This window comes from Podarcis filfolensis (genome assembly GCF_964270895.1).
Source record: "Podarcis filfolensis genome assembly, chromosome: 12".
Taxonomy (NCBI): domain Eukaryota; kingdom Metazoa; phylum Chordata; class Lepidosauria; order Squamata; family Lacertidae; genus Podarcis; species Podarcis filfolensis.
The window spans coordinates 35,006,072-35,022,386 of record NC_139614.1 but is presented as its reverse complement, the minus strand read 5'-3'; the positions used below and the strand labels follow the sequence as shown (position 1 = coordinate 35,022,386).

The 16,315-nt window shown below is 42.7% G+C and overlaps 1 protein-coding gene across 3 annotated transcripts in view; it reads right to left on the bottom strand.

The window, feature by feature from the left end:
• LOC310745935 (macrophage mannose receptor 1-like) overlaps window positions 1-16,315 on the bottom strand; it is a 47,034-nt gene that overhangs the window by 1,762 nt on the left and 28,957 nt on the right. The window contains exons 22-29 of one of the 3 annotated variants that reach the window (XM_083579245.1): window positions 14,941-15,086; window positions 13,512-13,614; window positions 12,485-12,717; window positions 10,966-11,131; window positions 7,418-7,570; window positions 6,139-6,249; window positions 3,960-4,148; window positions 1,216-1,254 (exon numbers count right to left, since the gene is read on the bottom strand). In XM_083579245.1, coding sequence (XP_083435371.1) covers window positions 1,216-1,254; window positions 3,960-4,148; window positions 6,139-6,249; window positions 7,418-7,570; window positions 10,966-11,131; window positions 12,485-12,717; window positions 13,512-13,614; window positions 14,941-15,086 — 1,140 coding nt within the window. The remainder of the gene's footprint in view (window positions 1-1,215; window positions 1,255-3,959; window positions 4,149-6,138; window positions 6,250-7,417; window positions 7,571-10,965; window positions 11,132-12,484; window positions 12,718-13,511; window positions 13,615-14,940; window positions 15,087-16,315) is intronic. The other 2 variants (XM_083579246.1, XM_083579247.1) reach the window with 2 other exon arrangements.

Sequence of the window (16,315 nt, the reverse complement as noted above, 5' to 3'; positions counted from 1 at the left end):
GCTGAAAACTTACCAGCCAATTAAATGTCACCTGACTGCAAGGAGGGAAGGGGACGCAGAAGCAAAAAAGATGCACTGGAGTAGCTCAGATTCCTCTTAAAATAGGAGTACACCCCCTTTTTAAAAAAGAAAATAGCTTTGGCAGGCTGTGAAGGAATCCAGCCCAAAAGAAGCTGGATGTTGCAATGCAACTGAAAAACCCCCAAAATGTCAAGGCAATAGTATACCTTCCCCCAGTTGTCTTTGCACCACATCTTAAATAGGATACTATTATTCTGTGCATCTGTAGATTAAAGACGATTTGCCTTTTGCGCTTCCATCTTATACGTGAAACACTATAGAATACTCCATTACAATGAGATCTCTCACCCACTCCTCAACTGTCCTGCTTCATAGTAGCAGTTTTTCAGAAGAAAGGAGAGTTGCCATCATTTTCCCCCAGTAGGGAAATGTATTAGTGCCTACATAAACTGAAGAGCTTATGCTAGAAGAAGGTTCAGTTGTTGATTTCTGCCTGCCTGGGTGTGGTAGGAACATGGGGAAAATTTGATTTCACATATAAAGGTGAACCTACCAAATACACTTTCTAGAACAACACACAAACTGAAACACAGCTATCCTTTGGAATTCACATGTATCTGAATATTGTGATGCAGTTCTCTAATCAAACAACGTTTACATAAATGCATATAGCAGAGCAGAGGCAGTTTGAGAGTACTTAGAAATACATATTATGCACATGGCTTAGAAATTCTGAATATTAAACAGTATATAGAAACAAAATAAAAAAAAATCATTCCAGTAGCACCTTAGAGACCAACTAAGTTTGTTATTGGTATGAACTTTCATGTGCATGCACACTTCTTCATTATATAGTATATAGTATACAGTACACAGTATATAGATATCTGAAAAAATAAACAAACAAAGGAATACTGAAGACATTACTTCACTGGGGGTTGGGGATTCCTCAAAGCAAAATGACCACCTTAGAATAGTGGAACAACTCAGAATTGTTGTGCACAAGAGGAAGGAGCAGACCACTATGGCGAAAGATGCTGAGTTGAGGGTTTGTTATGGTCCCAGTTATTGCATCAACCCCATGCCTAGAAATTTGAGTCAGAAATTCTTTTTGGAGAATGTTTGGCTCAATGTTCTGGATAGCACAGATGCTTGTAATTTTACCTGAGGTTTTTTTAAAAAACCCAGTCTTACCTGCAGTTTTTGTAGGTGACTTAGTTGTCTCTTCAATAACTGTAAAACAAAAGAAATGTTTAAGGTGTGTGTGATTGTTGTGTGTATCTATTTATCATCTGTCTATCTACAGTAATAGCAAACTACAGAAGCAAATGTTTTCAACATAGTAGGGAAGGCAGGTATGCAAGACAGTATTATTAACCTTTTTTTTTTTTAGTTCAGAGCTTTGATTAGCAATAAAGTGAGCCAGACTAATGTGGAAGAGTAAAAGGAAAGTTAGTCTGCTTGCCAGCAAATTCAGCCAGCATTATCTATTTAAAAAAATGTAGGAATGGTCAATTGAACATTCAAATATTGTCGTATAATGGATTCTACCACGAGTAGCTTTTAAAAATTGAAATGAATGTTTAGTTCTCACAAGTTAGAAAAGGGTTTAAAATGTGAATGGTTCACTGAACGATTCTTCTCTTTAGCTTTTGTTCTGGAATACCAGGATCAGGTTACAGAAATAACTTTCAAAAAATAAATGTGAGCTTTTAAAATCAGTTGTGTTAAGTAAGCAGCAAGCCATTTCAAGCATCATTTGACAAGGAACAAATAGGTGGTCAGGTGACATCAAATTGACTGGAGTACCTAGAAACAAACTACAGTGGTACCTCGGGTTACATACGCTTCAGGTTACATGCGCTTCAGGTTACAGACTCCGCTAACCCATAAATAGTACCTCGGGTTAAGAACTTTGCTTCAGGATGAGAACAGAAATTGTGCTCCAGTGACATGGCGGCAGCAGCAAGGCCCCATTAGCTAAAGTGGTGCTTCAGGTTAAGAACAGTTTCAGGTTAAGAATGGACCTCCGGAACGAATTAAGTTCTTAACCCGAGGTACCACTGTACATGGAATGGATTTAATGGGGAATGTGGGGGGTAGGGAGAGGGAGTTTATTGAAAGGATTGCATTCAAGTAGATTGGGCCCTTGGACATCCTAATTATTCCTCTGCTTGGTATACTTATATCCTGCACTTCTTCCTAAGAGATTAGGGCAGTTTACATATGGCTTGGGGTAGTATCATATCCAGGTAACTGTCAGACCTGCTTAGCTTTAGTGTAACTGCTTCTTATGCTTTCAAATTGGTCCCTCTCCATTTCTCCCTCAGCTGATTTCATTGTTCTTGTTAAGAAAAGTGTTGCAGTAAAAGTAATTTATTTGGAAATAAGTCCTGCTGGTTTCATTGGCATGGAATTCTGAATAAATGTGGCACACTTGTAACTCTCTGCCAAGAACCGATCCCCTGTAGACTGAAATATATCACCTTTTGGAACGAATGTCTCAATAAGCTAACCTTCTGCTTTTCCATCCAATGTAATGATTTGCTACCTACAAGTCTTATCTGAGGTTTTGTTACAACCAAGCAATATATAAATCTTGTGAAATAAATACGCAATTATTATCCATTTACCACATTTGTATTTCAACTTTTCCAGAAATAGCTTAGTGTGCTGCACATTTTTTACCCTTCTATTTAATACTCAGAGGAGAAACTAGACCAAAACTGATTCTTGATGGGACATTCCTAGGTAAACAAGGACTCTGCCAGTTCCTTTGTCTCTAGCCTAGTGTAAACATTGAATTCTGGAGATGTGGCAAGGTCTGGGAGTTTAGGATGGGGACTGCCAGTCTATCTGCCATGTATGCATTGGGCTGTGCACATATCTCTCAGTAGGTCTGCACTCCTGATTCTCAAGATCCTTCCTTGGAGGTAATGGACAAAAAAGAAAAGGGGACTACTAAAGTCACCAAATCTGTTTCTTTAAGTAAAATTGCCCTGGAGAGTATTAAGTCACTCTTTTGCAACTGAAGAGTACAGATGACTGGAGAGGGTCTTATCACTTGGAGATTGGTGTGAGTGTAATAATATTACAGGGAAAGAATAAAAATGCACCTCAGATAGGACATTTGCTTCCAGATGTGCTTCTTTCAATTAGAAAATATGTTACTGTTTAAAAATGGGGACCAAGTTTTGAATTTGAAATGTTCGGTCTGTTCACTCAATCCCTATGCTTAGCAAGATCAGGCATGGTGACCTGAGCCTTAAAGCTATCAAAGTGGAATCTATTAAATGGCTTTTCCTTTTGAATAAAAGGAACGATTTATTAAAATGTTGAATATACCCATTCTGAGGATTGTAAATAATAGTGGGAACCTTTGCTATTATATATTTATCAACTGTTAATAACATTATTAAATATAGAAGTAGTGAAAATGATTATTCTCTAGCTTTGGTTCTATCTTTTAACATTTGTTGTTAGAGAGTCGATGACTGGAAGCTCCAGTAAGGTCTGCCAGAAGTTGGAAAGAGAATGGGAAGTAACAAAGAGTATGGAGGACACACAAAAAAAGAGGACCAATTTGATGGAATGTGCAAGAAAAAGAAAGGCAGTTGGGAAAGATTGCACCCCCCCAAAAAAAACCCACTGAGAACTTGCTAGTAAGGATAGAACAAGGCAGAATATTATAAACATGCAGAGACAGGAAACAGTCCCTCTCTGGACAGTAGTCTCACAGAAACACCTTTGTTACACAACTTTAAGAAGAGGGCAGATAAAGAGATGACACGGATAAACTTATAGTAATATGAATCTAGCCAGAAAACAATTACATAAGACTGTCCTAAGACATTCACTGTAGTTCTATACAACTCACCTCAACAATTAAATACTGTTTTGAATAAGAATTATTGTTAATAAATAAGAAAATGTCTTACTTTTGTGTCTTTTACAAATAAATCCATTGTATCTTCTGCAGCGTTCCTTGTACCACTCCCCATTATCTGCCTTCATGTAAGCGCAGATGCCACTATAGTAAGAGGAAAAATCTTCAGGCTCGAATGTGGGCTCATTTGCTTTCCAGTTGACAAAATCTACTTCAGTCTTATCTTCCCATAACCATTCTCCTAGTATTAAAATCAAATCGTATTATTAAAATCAATAGATGTTGTAATGACTAAAAAGGGAAGGAGCAGCACAAACATTGCAATGTGTTCTATATGGAAACACAATTTAAAAATACACTCACCATTTTTAGTTTGGAAAATATACAAGCAACCAGCAATATTATATCAGAACACTGAATACACTAACAGTATGGGGAGGGTCTCTGATTTCTGGCTACAGTCCCCCCTCCCCCCAGACCATATTGAGCTCTATTTTGGACAGCTGCCTGGCTCTCAGGAGCAGCTTTTTTTTTATAGACAACATAGAAGTGTCATGGGAACAGGGAATGCTCACACTGCTCGGGATCAAAACCAGATTATATGTAGCATTTCTTTTTAAAATGACTAGTAGATACATCTCTTTTTCTCCTTTCTCTAAACTAGGAATTACAGGCAGGTCCCCGTTTACATGGGAGTTACATACCAAGGCATCACATGTGTTGGTGAAATCGTGTATAATTGAAACCCATTGAAAAAAGCCTGCAAAAACCCCATCCCAACCCCGTTCTGCCCTTTTAGTGATATTTCAGTTCTGTCTTTATGACGTTTCCAGGTCACTTCTGCATTTGGTGTGATGCACGTATACATGGTCACACACATACTGAATGCGCATAAATTGGGGGGGGCTGTCTGTACGTATTTTTCATACCTAAAAACACTTTTTCTAGATCAGTACCCAAAACTCCCACAACTATTTTGGAAAAATGGTTGGCTCTGCCTTTTCATAAAGTGAACTTTAACATATAGATGCCATTTCCTAATGTAGACTGTTATTCTTCTAATCTGAAGCTATAGCTTCAAGCACACTTACCTCGAGCTCACTGGGAACAACAGACTTATTTTTTTAGTTTGCTAGGCTAAATACAAATATTCTGGTTTCCAACATCCCTTTTGGGGCAAGGCTCTGGAGCATATGGTGGCATCTCAGCTCCATTGGTTTCTGGAGGAGACGAATTATCTGGATCCATTTTAATCTGTTTTCAGGCCTGACTATGGGACAGAGATGGCTTTGGTAGCCTTGGTGGATGACTTATGACAGGAACTGGGGACTGTGTCCCCGTTGGTTCTGCAGGACCTCTCAGTGGCTTACAATACCATTGACCATGGTATCCTTCTGGGCCACCTTGCTGGGACTTGGAGACACTGTTTTACAGTGGCTCTATTCCTTCCCGGAGGACTCCTGGGGGGTACTGAGGAACTCCTGCTTGATGCCTTGGCTGTTGGCCTGCGGGGTCTCTCATGGTTCTGTTCTGCTGCCTATGCTATTTAACATTTACATGAAACCACTGGGAGAGGTTGTCCAGAGTTTTGAGGTGCCGTGCCACCAGTTTGCTGATTTCTCCTTTCCAGCTCTATTTCTCCTTTCCACCTAAATCCAAGGAAACTGTCTCATTTCTAAACTAGTGTCTATCTTCAGTAATTCCAGCAAGGCTTTTTGCCAAACTGTGCTATAACATTAGTCTATTTCTAGCAAATTTTAAGTTTTCCAATTACTACCTATGGCTGTACGTGCTGCCATTAGAAGATGTGTTACAAATTCTATGCTTTTTAACTGTTCAATTTATTCCATATATTAGTTATTGCAAAAAAAAATAAAAATGGAAAACTCTGAGATGCAATTAAAGAAATTCCCTGGACAACATTTTCCTAAAACAACTTCACCTTTGAACATTCCCACCACATATGCCTTTACATTCTTATGCTGGTGTGACCCCTCAAGCACATGGAAGAACTGTTGGGCTTGATGTACAAAGGTTTTCTGGGAGTTAGGTATCATCTGAGCTCTTTCACTTCCAAAAATATAGTTTTAACCAAGTTTTACCTTTTTGTATTGCATTTCTTGTAAACCACATAGAGAATATTGTAAATAAATTGTTTTAATAAATAACTATATTAGAAATAAGTATTATAAATGTTATTATAGTATAAACATTGACTGTAAAACAGTTACCTTCAATATTTCTAATTAATCCTATCCAATAATTCCAACGTGTGTTTTGCTGTGTGTGCTCCACTAAAAATTTCAGTTCCGCTAAATCTTCTATTGAAGCCAAGGTGCTACCTAGGAAACATCAGATGAGTTAAATTCTTCATTCATTAAGAATTTGTCATACCACCTTTAATTTATTTAAATAATTATAATTTTCATACTACATACTTTTATCATTGTAAATTGCTCTGGGACCTTAGGGGCAGGTAAGACGAAACAGAAGCAACAACGTATTTGATAGATACACACTGGCAAAACTGACCATTGGTTTCAAATTGCAAGGAAGGAGATTCCAACTAAACATCAGGAAGAACTTTCTGACAGTAAAAATTGTTCAACAGTGGAAAAGACTCCCATGAGAGGTGGTGGACTCCCCTTGGAAGTTTCTAAGCAGAAGTTAGATGCCCATCTGTTATGTATGATCATAAGTCAGCTTAGAAGGAAAGCACTGCTGCTGGCACACACAATTTTTGTATCCCCACAGTGCTTCTCTGGCCCCAGTGGAGCAACATTCTATCTGGGCTCAGAGGTACTGAGGAGGAAATAAAATGGAAAGTTAATAAATATGTGTTTGGCATGTGGCTTTTTAACACCCCACCAATAAACTTTTATTCAGTAAGATTCATACATAAATCTCTTGGTTGGACAAATGAGGATGATAAGTAGAAGAACAGCACAACCCACCTCACACAGAAGCACCCAACAATAGAAAGATTTATTATTAGGGATCAGCACAGTCAGGCATTTGCTGATGACCTGAGTGCTCTGAAGGACAAACCACCTGTTCTTCCAATCTTCCCTCAACTTGGCCTCTCCCAAAGTAGGTGTGGGCAGCATTGTCAGCCAAAAACCCCACTTGCTGTGCCTTGCCATTCCACAGTACCTCCAAGGACTACAGGGTCAATTCCAGGCTTCCTTCCTTCCTGCTTTATCATCATAGCAACCCAGTGAGACATATTAAGCTAAAAGGTGGGGGATTGGCCCAAGGCATCCAGTGAGGTTTGTGGGTGAGCAAGAAATCGAACCTCTGTCTCTCTGGTCGAAGTCCAAGGCTAAAATCCTGTACCCACTTACTTAGCTTAGGCTCCACTGAACTTGATGGGACATATTTCTTGATAGACATGCATAGGATAGGACTTCCCTGCAACACCATCCACTTACCACATTGGTTTTACATACTAACTAGGAGTTTCCTAGCATGGAAAATTTATGTCATGATCTAATTCAAAACGATACCCACCTAACTGAGAACATTTGAAGTGTGCTCTCGGGCGATCAAACCAATCAGTGAAGAATTTATAGCAATGTGCCCGAAAAGGAATCCAAGATATCTGGTTCTGTTTTGATTCAGGGCATTTTCCTGGTGCCTGCGGAGGTTCAGTTGGAATTTTGCCTATTATGAAACAAGTATTTTATTTTATTTATTTTAAATAAATATATTAGAAACCTATAAATACTAAGGATGTGCAAACGAATCCCAAATCATGAGATGAAGCAGAATATCAAGGTGGCATCTTGGGCTAGTGGCATCTTGGGCTAGTGAAATGAGATGTCTGCAACTTTGCACATGTCAAAACAGGGCCCTCAGAAGAGCTTCATGGTGCCAATCCAGGCATTAAAAAACTGTTGCAGACTAGTTTCCAGAACATAAACATGAAATGATGGGGGAAGGAGAGCAAATATGAGACTGGGCGGGGCAAGGAGGGAAAGCTGTGCTGTAATTGACAGGTTAAGCATATAATCAGAGGCAATAATTTTACACAGAAAGTGAATAATTTAATTCTTTTCCTCTGCAGAATTAATTTTAAAGGTGCCTAGCAAAATAACTCCCCGACTGATAGCAGGTTTCTGACCTACAAACTATCATGTCTGTATTTTTCAGATCAATTTGTTGGCAAAATGCTAGGGGATATCAAGTGATTATTTTTTTTTTACCCATCCAAAAACTGTTACAGCTGCGCCAGGAGTGCCAACTTGAATAAAATATGGGGGGGGGGGAGGTAAGCCCTGCCCACATAATCAATGACACTCATGCCATTTGAATGGCAATGCCAATCAACTTGGGGGGCAGTAGCCTGAAATATTTTATTGGAAAATATTTAAATTTATCTCATTTGAGTCATAGCCAAAACCATTGTCAGTACATGGCATCCTTGGGCACAGTGGCAGGGCCCACCAGTAATACCTGCTTTGCCTTCCCACCCCCCTGCACATAATAATAATAATAATAATAATAATAATAATAATAATAATTTTTATTTATATCCCACCCTCCCCAGCCAAAGCCGGGCTCAGGGCGGCTAATAATAATACAACATTATAAAATAATTTCATTATAAAATTAATTCAAATCAAATTGATGGCAACCATTGGGCTAGAGTTCTATGAAATTTGCCAAAGGAGGGAGTCAGGCTGTGCCCTGGCCAAAGGCCTGGTGGAACAGCTCTGTCTTGCAGGCCCTGCGGAAAGATGTCAAGTCCCGCAGGGCCTCAGTCTCTTGTGACAGAGCATTCCACCAGATCGGAGCCACAGCCGAAAAAGCCCTGGCTCTAGTTGAGGCCAGCCTAACCTCTCTGTGGCCTGGGACCTTCAAGATGTTTTTGTTTGAAGACCGTAAGTTCCTCTGTGGGACATATCAGGAGAGGACATGGGCTTTCGGCAGATGCTACATTAGGAGCATTATGAGAAATTGTAAGGAAGACTGGGGGATGCTTGGTGCTCATCAGAGCATTCTTGCCACCACCTGATAAGCCCAGCAGGACGACACCCCAGCATAGGGTGCTTTGCCCATCAGCTGGTGCTTTGGCAGAAATCTCAAATTTAGAGCTGGCATTGTTCCCAACTATTTGTAATATTACAAGTCATTGCTCTCTGAGAAATCAATGCCCTGAATGGACATAAAATGGCCACCAAAAGAAAGAAAAAAGAATCCTTTTAGTGAAACGTGAGCTATTTTAAATCCTATTGACTTCAATGGTAGGTTAACAGTGCAACCCTATGAGAGTTTACTCAAAGTAATGTTCACATAGTTGCATGGAGCTTACTCCTGTGTTAATATACCGTATTTTTCGCTCTATAGGACGCACTTTTCCCCCTCCAAAAATGAAGGGGAAATGTGTGTGCGTCCTATAGGGCGAATGCAGGCTTTCGCTGAAGCCTGCAGAGTGAGAGGGGAGACCCCACCGCCTGCCCCACAAGCTCCGGGGACAGCGGGGAGGCGCAGCGCGTCTCCCCGCTGTCCCCGGACCTGGTCTGAAGGCGGGCGGCGGGGAGAAGAGCGCTTCTCCCCGCTGCCTGCCTCGCAAGCTCCGGGGACAGCGGGGAGGCGCAGCGCGTCTTCCCGCTGTCCCCGGACCTGGTCTGAGGGCGGGCGGCAGGGAGAAGAGCGCTTCTCCCCGCTGTCTGCCTCGCAAGCTCCGGGGACAGCGGGGAAGCGCAGTGCGTCTTCCCGCTGTCCCCGGACCTGATCTCAAGGCGGGCAGCGGGGAGAAGAGCGCTTCTCCCCGCTGCCTGCCCCGCAAGCTCCGGGGACAGCGGGGAGGCGCAGCGCGTCTCCCCGCTGTCCCCGGACCTGGTCTGAGGGCGGGCGGCAGGGAGAAGAGCGCTTCTCCCCGCTGCCTGCCTCGCAAGCTCCGGGGACAGCGGGGAGGCGCAGCGCGTCTTCCCGCTGTCCCCGGACCTGATCTCAAGGCGGGCAGCGGGGAGAAGAGCGCTTCTCCCCACTGCCTGCCTCGCAAGCTCCGGGGACAGCGGGGAGGCGCAGCGCGTCTCCCCACTGTCCCCGGACCTGATCTCAAGGCGGGCGGCGGGGAGAAGAGCGCTTCTCCCCGCTGCCTGCCCTGCAAGCTCCGGGGACAGCGGGGAGGCGCAGCGCGTCTCCCCGCTGTCCCCGGACCTGGTCTGAGGGCCGGCAGCAGGGAGAAGAGCGCTTCTCCCCGCTGCCTGCCTCGCAAGCTCCGGGGACAGTGGGGAGGCGCAGCGCGTCTTCCCGCTGTCCCCGGACCTGATCTGAAGGCGGGCAGCAGGGAGAAGAGCGCTTCTCCCCGCTGCCTGCCTCGCAAGCTCCGGGGACAGTGGGGAGGCGCAGCGCGTCTTCCCGCTGTCCCCGGACCTGATCTGAAGGCGGGCTGCGGGGAGAAGAGCGCTTCTCCCCGCTGCCGGCACCACAAGCGCCTGGGGGGGAAATAAAATTTTTTTCCTTTATTTCCCCCCCCAAAAACTTGATGCGTCCTATGGGCCGGTGCGTCCTATGGAGCGAAAAATACGGTGTATAGGGTTGCTGCCTTAAAAACACTTGCCCAAGTCTCTTCAATTGAAATCAATGGGTACTAAATGTGGTTACCAAATCCTAGATTACTTATTGTAACTCCATCATATTTTTGTTTGCCTGATAGTTATGGCCTGATGGTTCGAACTGTAACAGTTCTTTCCATATGAAAGAGGCAGAAGTTTCAAGAGCACATTTCTCATATCTTCAAATGGAGTAGGCAAAGTCCCATATTAAAAAAGATACCGTATTTTTTGCTCTATAAGACTCACTTTTTCCCTCCTAAAAAGTAAGGGGAAATGTGTGTGCGTCTTATGGAGCGAATGCAGGCTGCGCAGGTATCCCAGAAGCCAGAACAGCAAGAGGGATTGCTGCTTTCACTGCACAGCGATCCCTCTTGCTGTTCTGGCTTCTGAGTTTCAGAATATTTTTTTTCTTGTTTTCCTCCTCCAAAAACTAGGTGCATCTTGTGGTCTGGTGCGTCTTATAGAGCGAAAAATACAGTACATTCCTTTACTTACCATGATGCCGCTCACAGACAGTGAAGAATGTTTCATTGCAATTTCCTGTTTTCCAGTGACCATCAGGGTGTAAGTAGACACATGCTATTTTCTGCTTTGGCTCTTCAGGACCCCAATCAGTATATACTAGTCTCTGGTTACTTATCCACTTGTAACGCTCACCAGTCTAAAATTCAAATGCACATGGGAACATCACATGCTGGCTTAGAAAAAAACTTTGACATTTGCAACCCTTAACATGAACTCCACATTATTTACTTTTTCTCCTTTTCATTTTATTTACACACACCATCCTCTTTCAGGGGGTTAACTTAGAGTACTACTATATGGGTGACATCAGATTTAATACCTATACTATTTAACATCTAATTGAAATAGGTGAGGTGTTATCCAGGAATATGGAGCATGGTGTCATCAGAATGCTGACTGCACACAGCTCTGTTTCTCCTTTCCATATGAATCAGGAGAGGCTAGGAAGGTGTTGAACTGGTATCTGGAAGCAGTAATGGGTAGGGGGTCAATAGAAGGGCTGAATCCTGATAAGTTGTAGGTGTTGTAGGTGGACAGTTCCTGTGTCAAAGAATTTGGTTGACAACCTTCTCTGGGAGGAGGTTCCTTGTGAAGGAACAGATTCACAGTTTGGGAGTACTGCTGGATTCCAACTTATCACTGGAGTCTCAAATGGCTTCTGTGGCTAGGACTGCTTATGTCCAGGTTGGGCTAAGCTGCTAGCTACAGCCGTTCCTGGACCACAGTAGTAGGGTCTCAGTTGTCCATGCTCTGGTGATCTCCCACATGGACTTATTTAATGTGCCTGCTCTTGAATATGACCTAGAGGCCACAGCTAGTGCAGAATGTGGTAGATTGGTGGCAGCATGATGGGATTATATGTCACCACATATCATCACTCTGCACTGGCTGCCAGTAACCTACCTGGCAGAGTTTGTCATGCACCCAGACCAAGCAGAATCACCCTCCCATCACATCATCCACATCTCTTCCTTTAGAAGAAGAAAAACCCCATCCACTTAGCAGCTCCTTGTTACCTGCTACGTGTGCAGCCAAACCAAGCAGCTTCAGGTGCATGAGAAAGCTCTCTGCGGAGCTTGTCGTGCACCCAGACCAAGCAGAATCACCTTCCATCACATCAGCCAATGTGCATACATATGTATGTGGTCCATTCTTATGACTGGGTTTCAGCCTGAAATGGGAGCACTGGAGCTGCCTTAAAGCATTTTGCAAAAGTGCTGTTTGAAGCAGTTTGAACTTTTCTTTAAAGTGAGTGGGTGGGCAGTGGCCATGGTAGCAAGTTGGGTGGCATAGAGGACTCTCCTCCACTACCCCTACGTGCTCATAGGTAACCCACAGGTTAGATCCAAAGCTGTTTGTGGGAAGTAATGCTGAGGGTATTTTCAATGAAGTCAGCTATTAAAAGTTCTGTTCTTTCTAACTATGCCCTCAATACAAGCCCTTGATGTGGATAAGCAGGTTTATGTTCATGTATATCATATGTTCTTACCATATTGCTGTTTAAGCCAATCCACACGGGCTCCTTGTATTTTAACACATGTAGCAATAAGAACGATTGGATGTATGGATTCACAATGCTGGCAAGCTCTGACTGTATAGAATGACATTTTTTCCTGGCCGCTTCCCATGTCATTTTGGGGCCAATGAGAGAGTAACTGCTGTTCCCAAAAACAGTATAGCCAGAGGCTGAAATTGTCGTTTCAGGGTGTGATAATGCAGGGTCTACAGGAAAGTAATAAAGAGAAAAGGCAGAGATCAGTTTAGACTGTACACCATCCTAAAATTTGATTTCACTTGATACTGAAATTTCAGAATGCCATTATCTCCTAAGTTTTAACATCTCAAAGTACTAAAAATCTGAAGTGAAACATTTAAAAACCTTGGAAATCAACATTTTAAAAGTTAACAATTACAGGAAAGTTCTAGTTAGAGATTATATGGATGTGGCCTCAGAATATATTTTCTTTACAGTTACAAAAAAGTCAAATACTCAACATGTAATCAACAGGACCTTTTGAAACATGTCTTCATTTCTTTCCAGAGAAGTCAAGAGATTTCAATTAATTTCCTATCTGCCATTCTTCTCAGATGATAAAACTTTAGTTCAGTCATTCAAAGTGGACTTCTTATATTCAAATGAATTTGCATAGGTCATAGGAGAAGCCTATCACTTTGAACAGGGCTAGATACAACAACATTAAACTGAAAAATCCTGTGCCAGCATCCTCCTCCTGCCTGTCCTAGAGATGATGTGTAAAAAATGAGGCATATAATTGTGGCAACTCTTTGGCATTAGAGTTCACCTCTTTGCATCTATAAAAACAGGTTCTCGTGACTGCTACTCCCCTAACCCCTGCCAGCTGATTTATACTGGCGAGTGTGGAATCTCTTATGCATTAAGTGCTTTCAATGTTGTTTTCTTTTTGACCAATATGGCATGGAAAACTGGCTTTGGATTCCATCAGGCAATCTGATTTTTTTAAAAAAAATCTGTTACTTCTGTTTGAAAAACATACCAGTGTTTCTTTGGCAAATGTAGGATTTTTTAGCAGAACATGGTCCATCCTTCCAGTTTCCTGCCTGCTTTTCAGGCTCCTTCATCATAAAAACACAGTCTTCCTAAGGAATAAAAATATAACAAAGGAACAAGTAACACAAGAGCCACCTATAACATGTAGGGTTTGATTATTTTGTAACATATTATGCTTTTCTACTACTTAAACTAGATGAAAATATTAATCTATACTTTTTTGAGCCAAGTTTGTAGATTATTATTTCTCACTTCTTATAATGTCCTGTTGAACCCAGCCCAGAAACAAGTCCACCACTTAATAACTCTGCAATCACCTCTGTGATTCCAGGTCAGCGATGGTGTGAGGTTCACACCAAAACCTGACTAAACAGACAGTGCAAGTTTGACAGCAACAGGTATCCTATCTCTGAACCCTACTTATGAGAAGGAATCTGTAACTGATGCATGCTGATGTTTTCAGGAAGTAGGGTAGGGTAGCAGGGCCAGCTATAAAACTGCTTAGGTGAAACCTAGCTGTTGCTGGTGCAACACCTTTTCAGACTGGCTCCTTGACTTGAGACACCTATGCTTCTTACCTGAATGAACAACTCTCCTTGTTTTCTCATCAGCTCTGCTCTACTAGCAACTCCTCTGACTCACCAGGAAACAGGGAGTCTTTCAGTTTCAGTGTTGGCAGAAATAGTACACAATGAGTACCCCAACCAGTAAGATACATTTCCACACAAGCGGTGTATTCAGTTAGTGCTAAGGTGAATGTTCCATCAGCACAAGTATTTCTTCTTGTGCAATAGAACCTTCTACCTGTCTCCTTCCTCCATGTGCTTCCTACATCAGTTGATGGGGTTCCCCAGTGCTCTGGAGTAGATTTGGGGATGGCATAGTGAGATGAGATGGGGGAAATCCTCCTTTTTTTGCTAGAGCTGATCCTTGCCAGCCAAAATGTAGTTGAATATTGTGCTATGACGATGAATCAGAGATAATGTGAATTACTATATGTCTAAGAGTAAGGTGCCCAGAAGGGCACTGCCTGAAAACTGGTCTGTAAAAAGAGTAGTAGTAATTGTAGAGTTTTTAAGTAGTGGTAGGGAACTGGACCTGGTCAGCAGACACTTTGAAGCCCTGACAATCAGCTGATGATTACAACTTCAAAGTGCTGCTTGGGACTCTTTGCAAGCCCTTAGCAAATAAAATAAGAACTATTCATTCTCTGTGCACAACATGTACATTTATAACCAATTCTGAGGAAAGTCTATGGCTGGCACTAAAAATGAACAAACTAGGAGCCAGATGAAGATTTGATGGGAGAGTGGTACATAAAATGGGTTTTCTGAATAAGTAGTCTCACTGCAGGATGCAGTACAGAAGACTTTTTTTATTTTGGGGGTGGGGGAACCTTTGCAGGCAGTACTTACACTCCAAAAAAGTGGAAAACCTTTGGCCCAGTTTAAATAGTGGACTCCACTTCCATCTGTCCACAGAAATGTGTGCTCCGAATGAATATCATTCAGTCCAATCCAAGCATCAGTTGAAGCACTTTTTAAATGTACCGTGAGGAATGCTGAATAAAAACAAAAGACACGTTTCACCGTAAAAGATTCGACAAACACATCCCCTTAACCTATAAGTGAACCAAGATTCCAAGTTGTTCACATCTATTCTGGCCATGTAATTAAAGCATTTTATGACCAAGTATATTGCTGAGAGGTGTATGGGGTGTTACGGGGTGGATAGTACCTCTGGTGGGGGGCATGTCGTGCTCAATCTGGGATAGTTTGTCCCACCTTTGGGCCCCACCCTGCCCTCAGCTCTCACCTGTGGCTCCTAGAAGCTTTCAGCATGCAACAGCAGCCACACCCTGGCAATGGCCAGGTGAGGGTAACTGGTGGATCTCAAACCCTCAATGAATTAGGCCATTGGTTGTCAACCTGTGTGCCATAGCATGCTGGGGAGACTTGAGGATCATCCAAGGGAGCTGCAGGGGGCCCATCCTTTAATTAACTTGCAGCCCATTATCTTCCTGCATCTCTCTCTCTCCTCTGTGGCCATCCTTCCTTGAGTCCTCCTCCTCCTGGATGCCTCCCAGTCATTTCCCAGATTCCTAGTTTCTGTGCCCCCCCCCCCGGTTCTCCATTTCTGGTGTGCCAATTTGGTGCAAGGAGGAGATTCCCTGGTGTCTGCCTTTGTCTATTGTTAAAATGCAGGCAACTGTGGGGGTTTATACTACAGTGACGTTGGAGGGGAAGGTTTTACTCAGGAATAAATCTGCACTTTGGAGAGCCTGTCCAAGTGTATGAAGGGGCTGCCAATGTGGGAGGAGGGATGGCGGTTGAGATCTCTCCAGCAAGGGAGGCAAGGAGGCAGTGAAAAGTAGCTTGCATGCCTGTGTCATCAGGCAGTGTAGGCAGCAGCCTATAGGCCCCACACCTTTTAGGTGTCAAAACGAATCAAAATAATATTGATTTGATCTTGAAAGAAAATTACAATCAAGCTTTCTTAGTTTAATGTTATCCCACTATATCACGCACATGAGGGCCCCCCCTGAGATTTTGACTGCCTAGGGGCCTCCACTGGGTTTAATCTGGCACTGTGTGCCATTTGCAAAAACGGGGTTGTTTCCATCCAAGCTCGCAAGTAAATCCCAACAGAGTTCAATGGGGCTTCCTCCCAAGTAAAATGTTCATGAATTGGGGACCCGAATGGCTAAAGTCATATGTGTATGTAAGGAAGGAGGGAACTCTCTACATTGCAGCAACACTGCCCTGGTTTCCAGCACCTCCAAGTCACAAG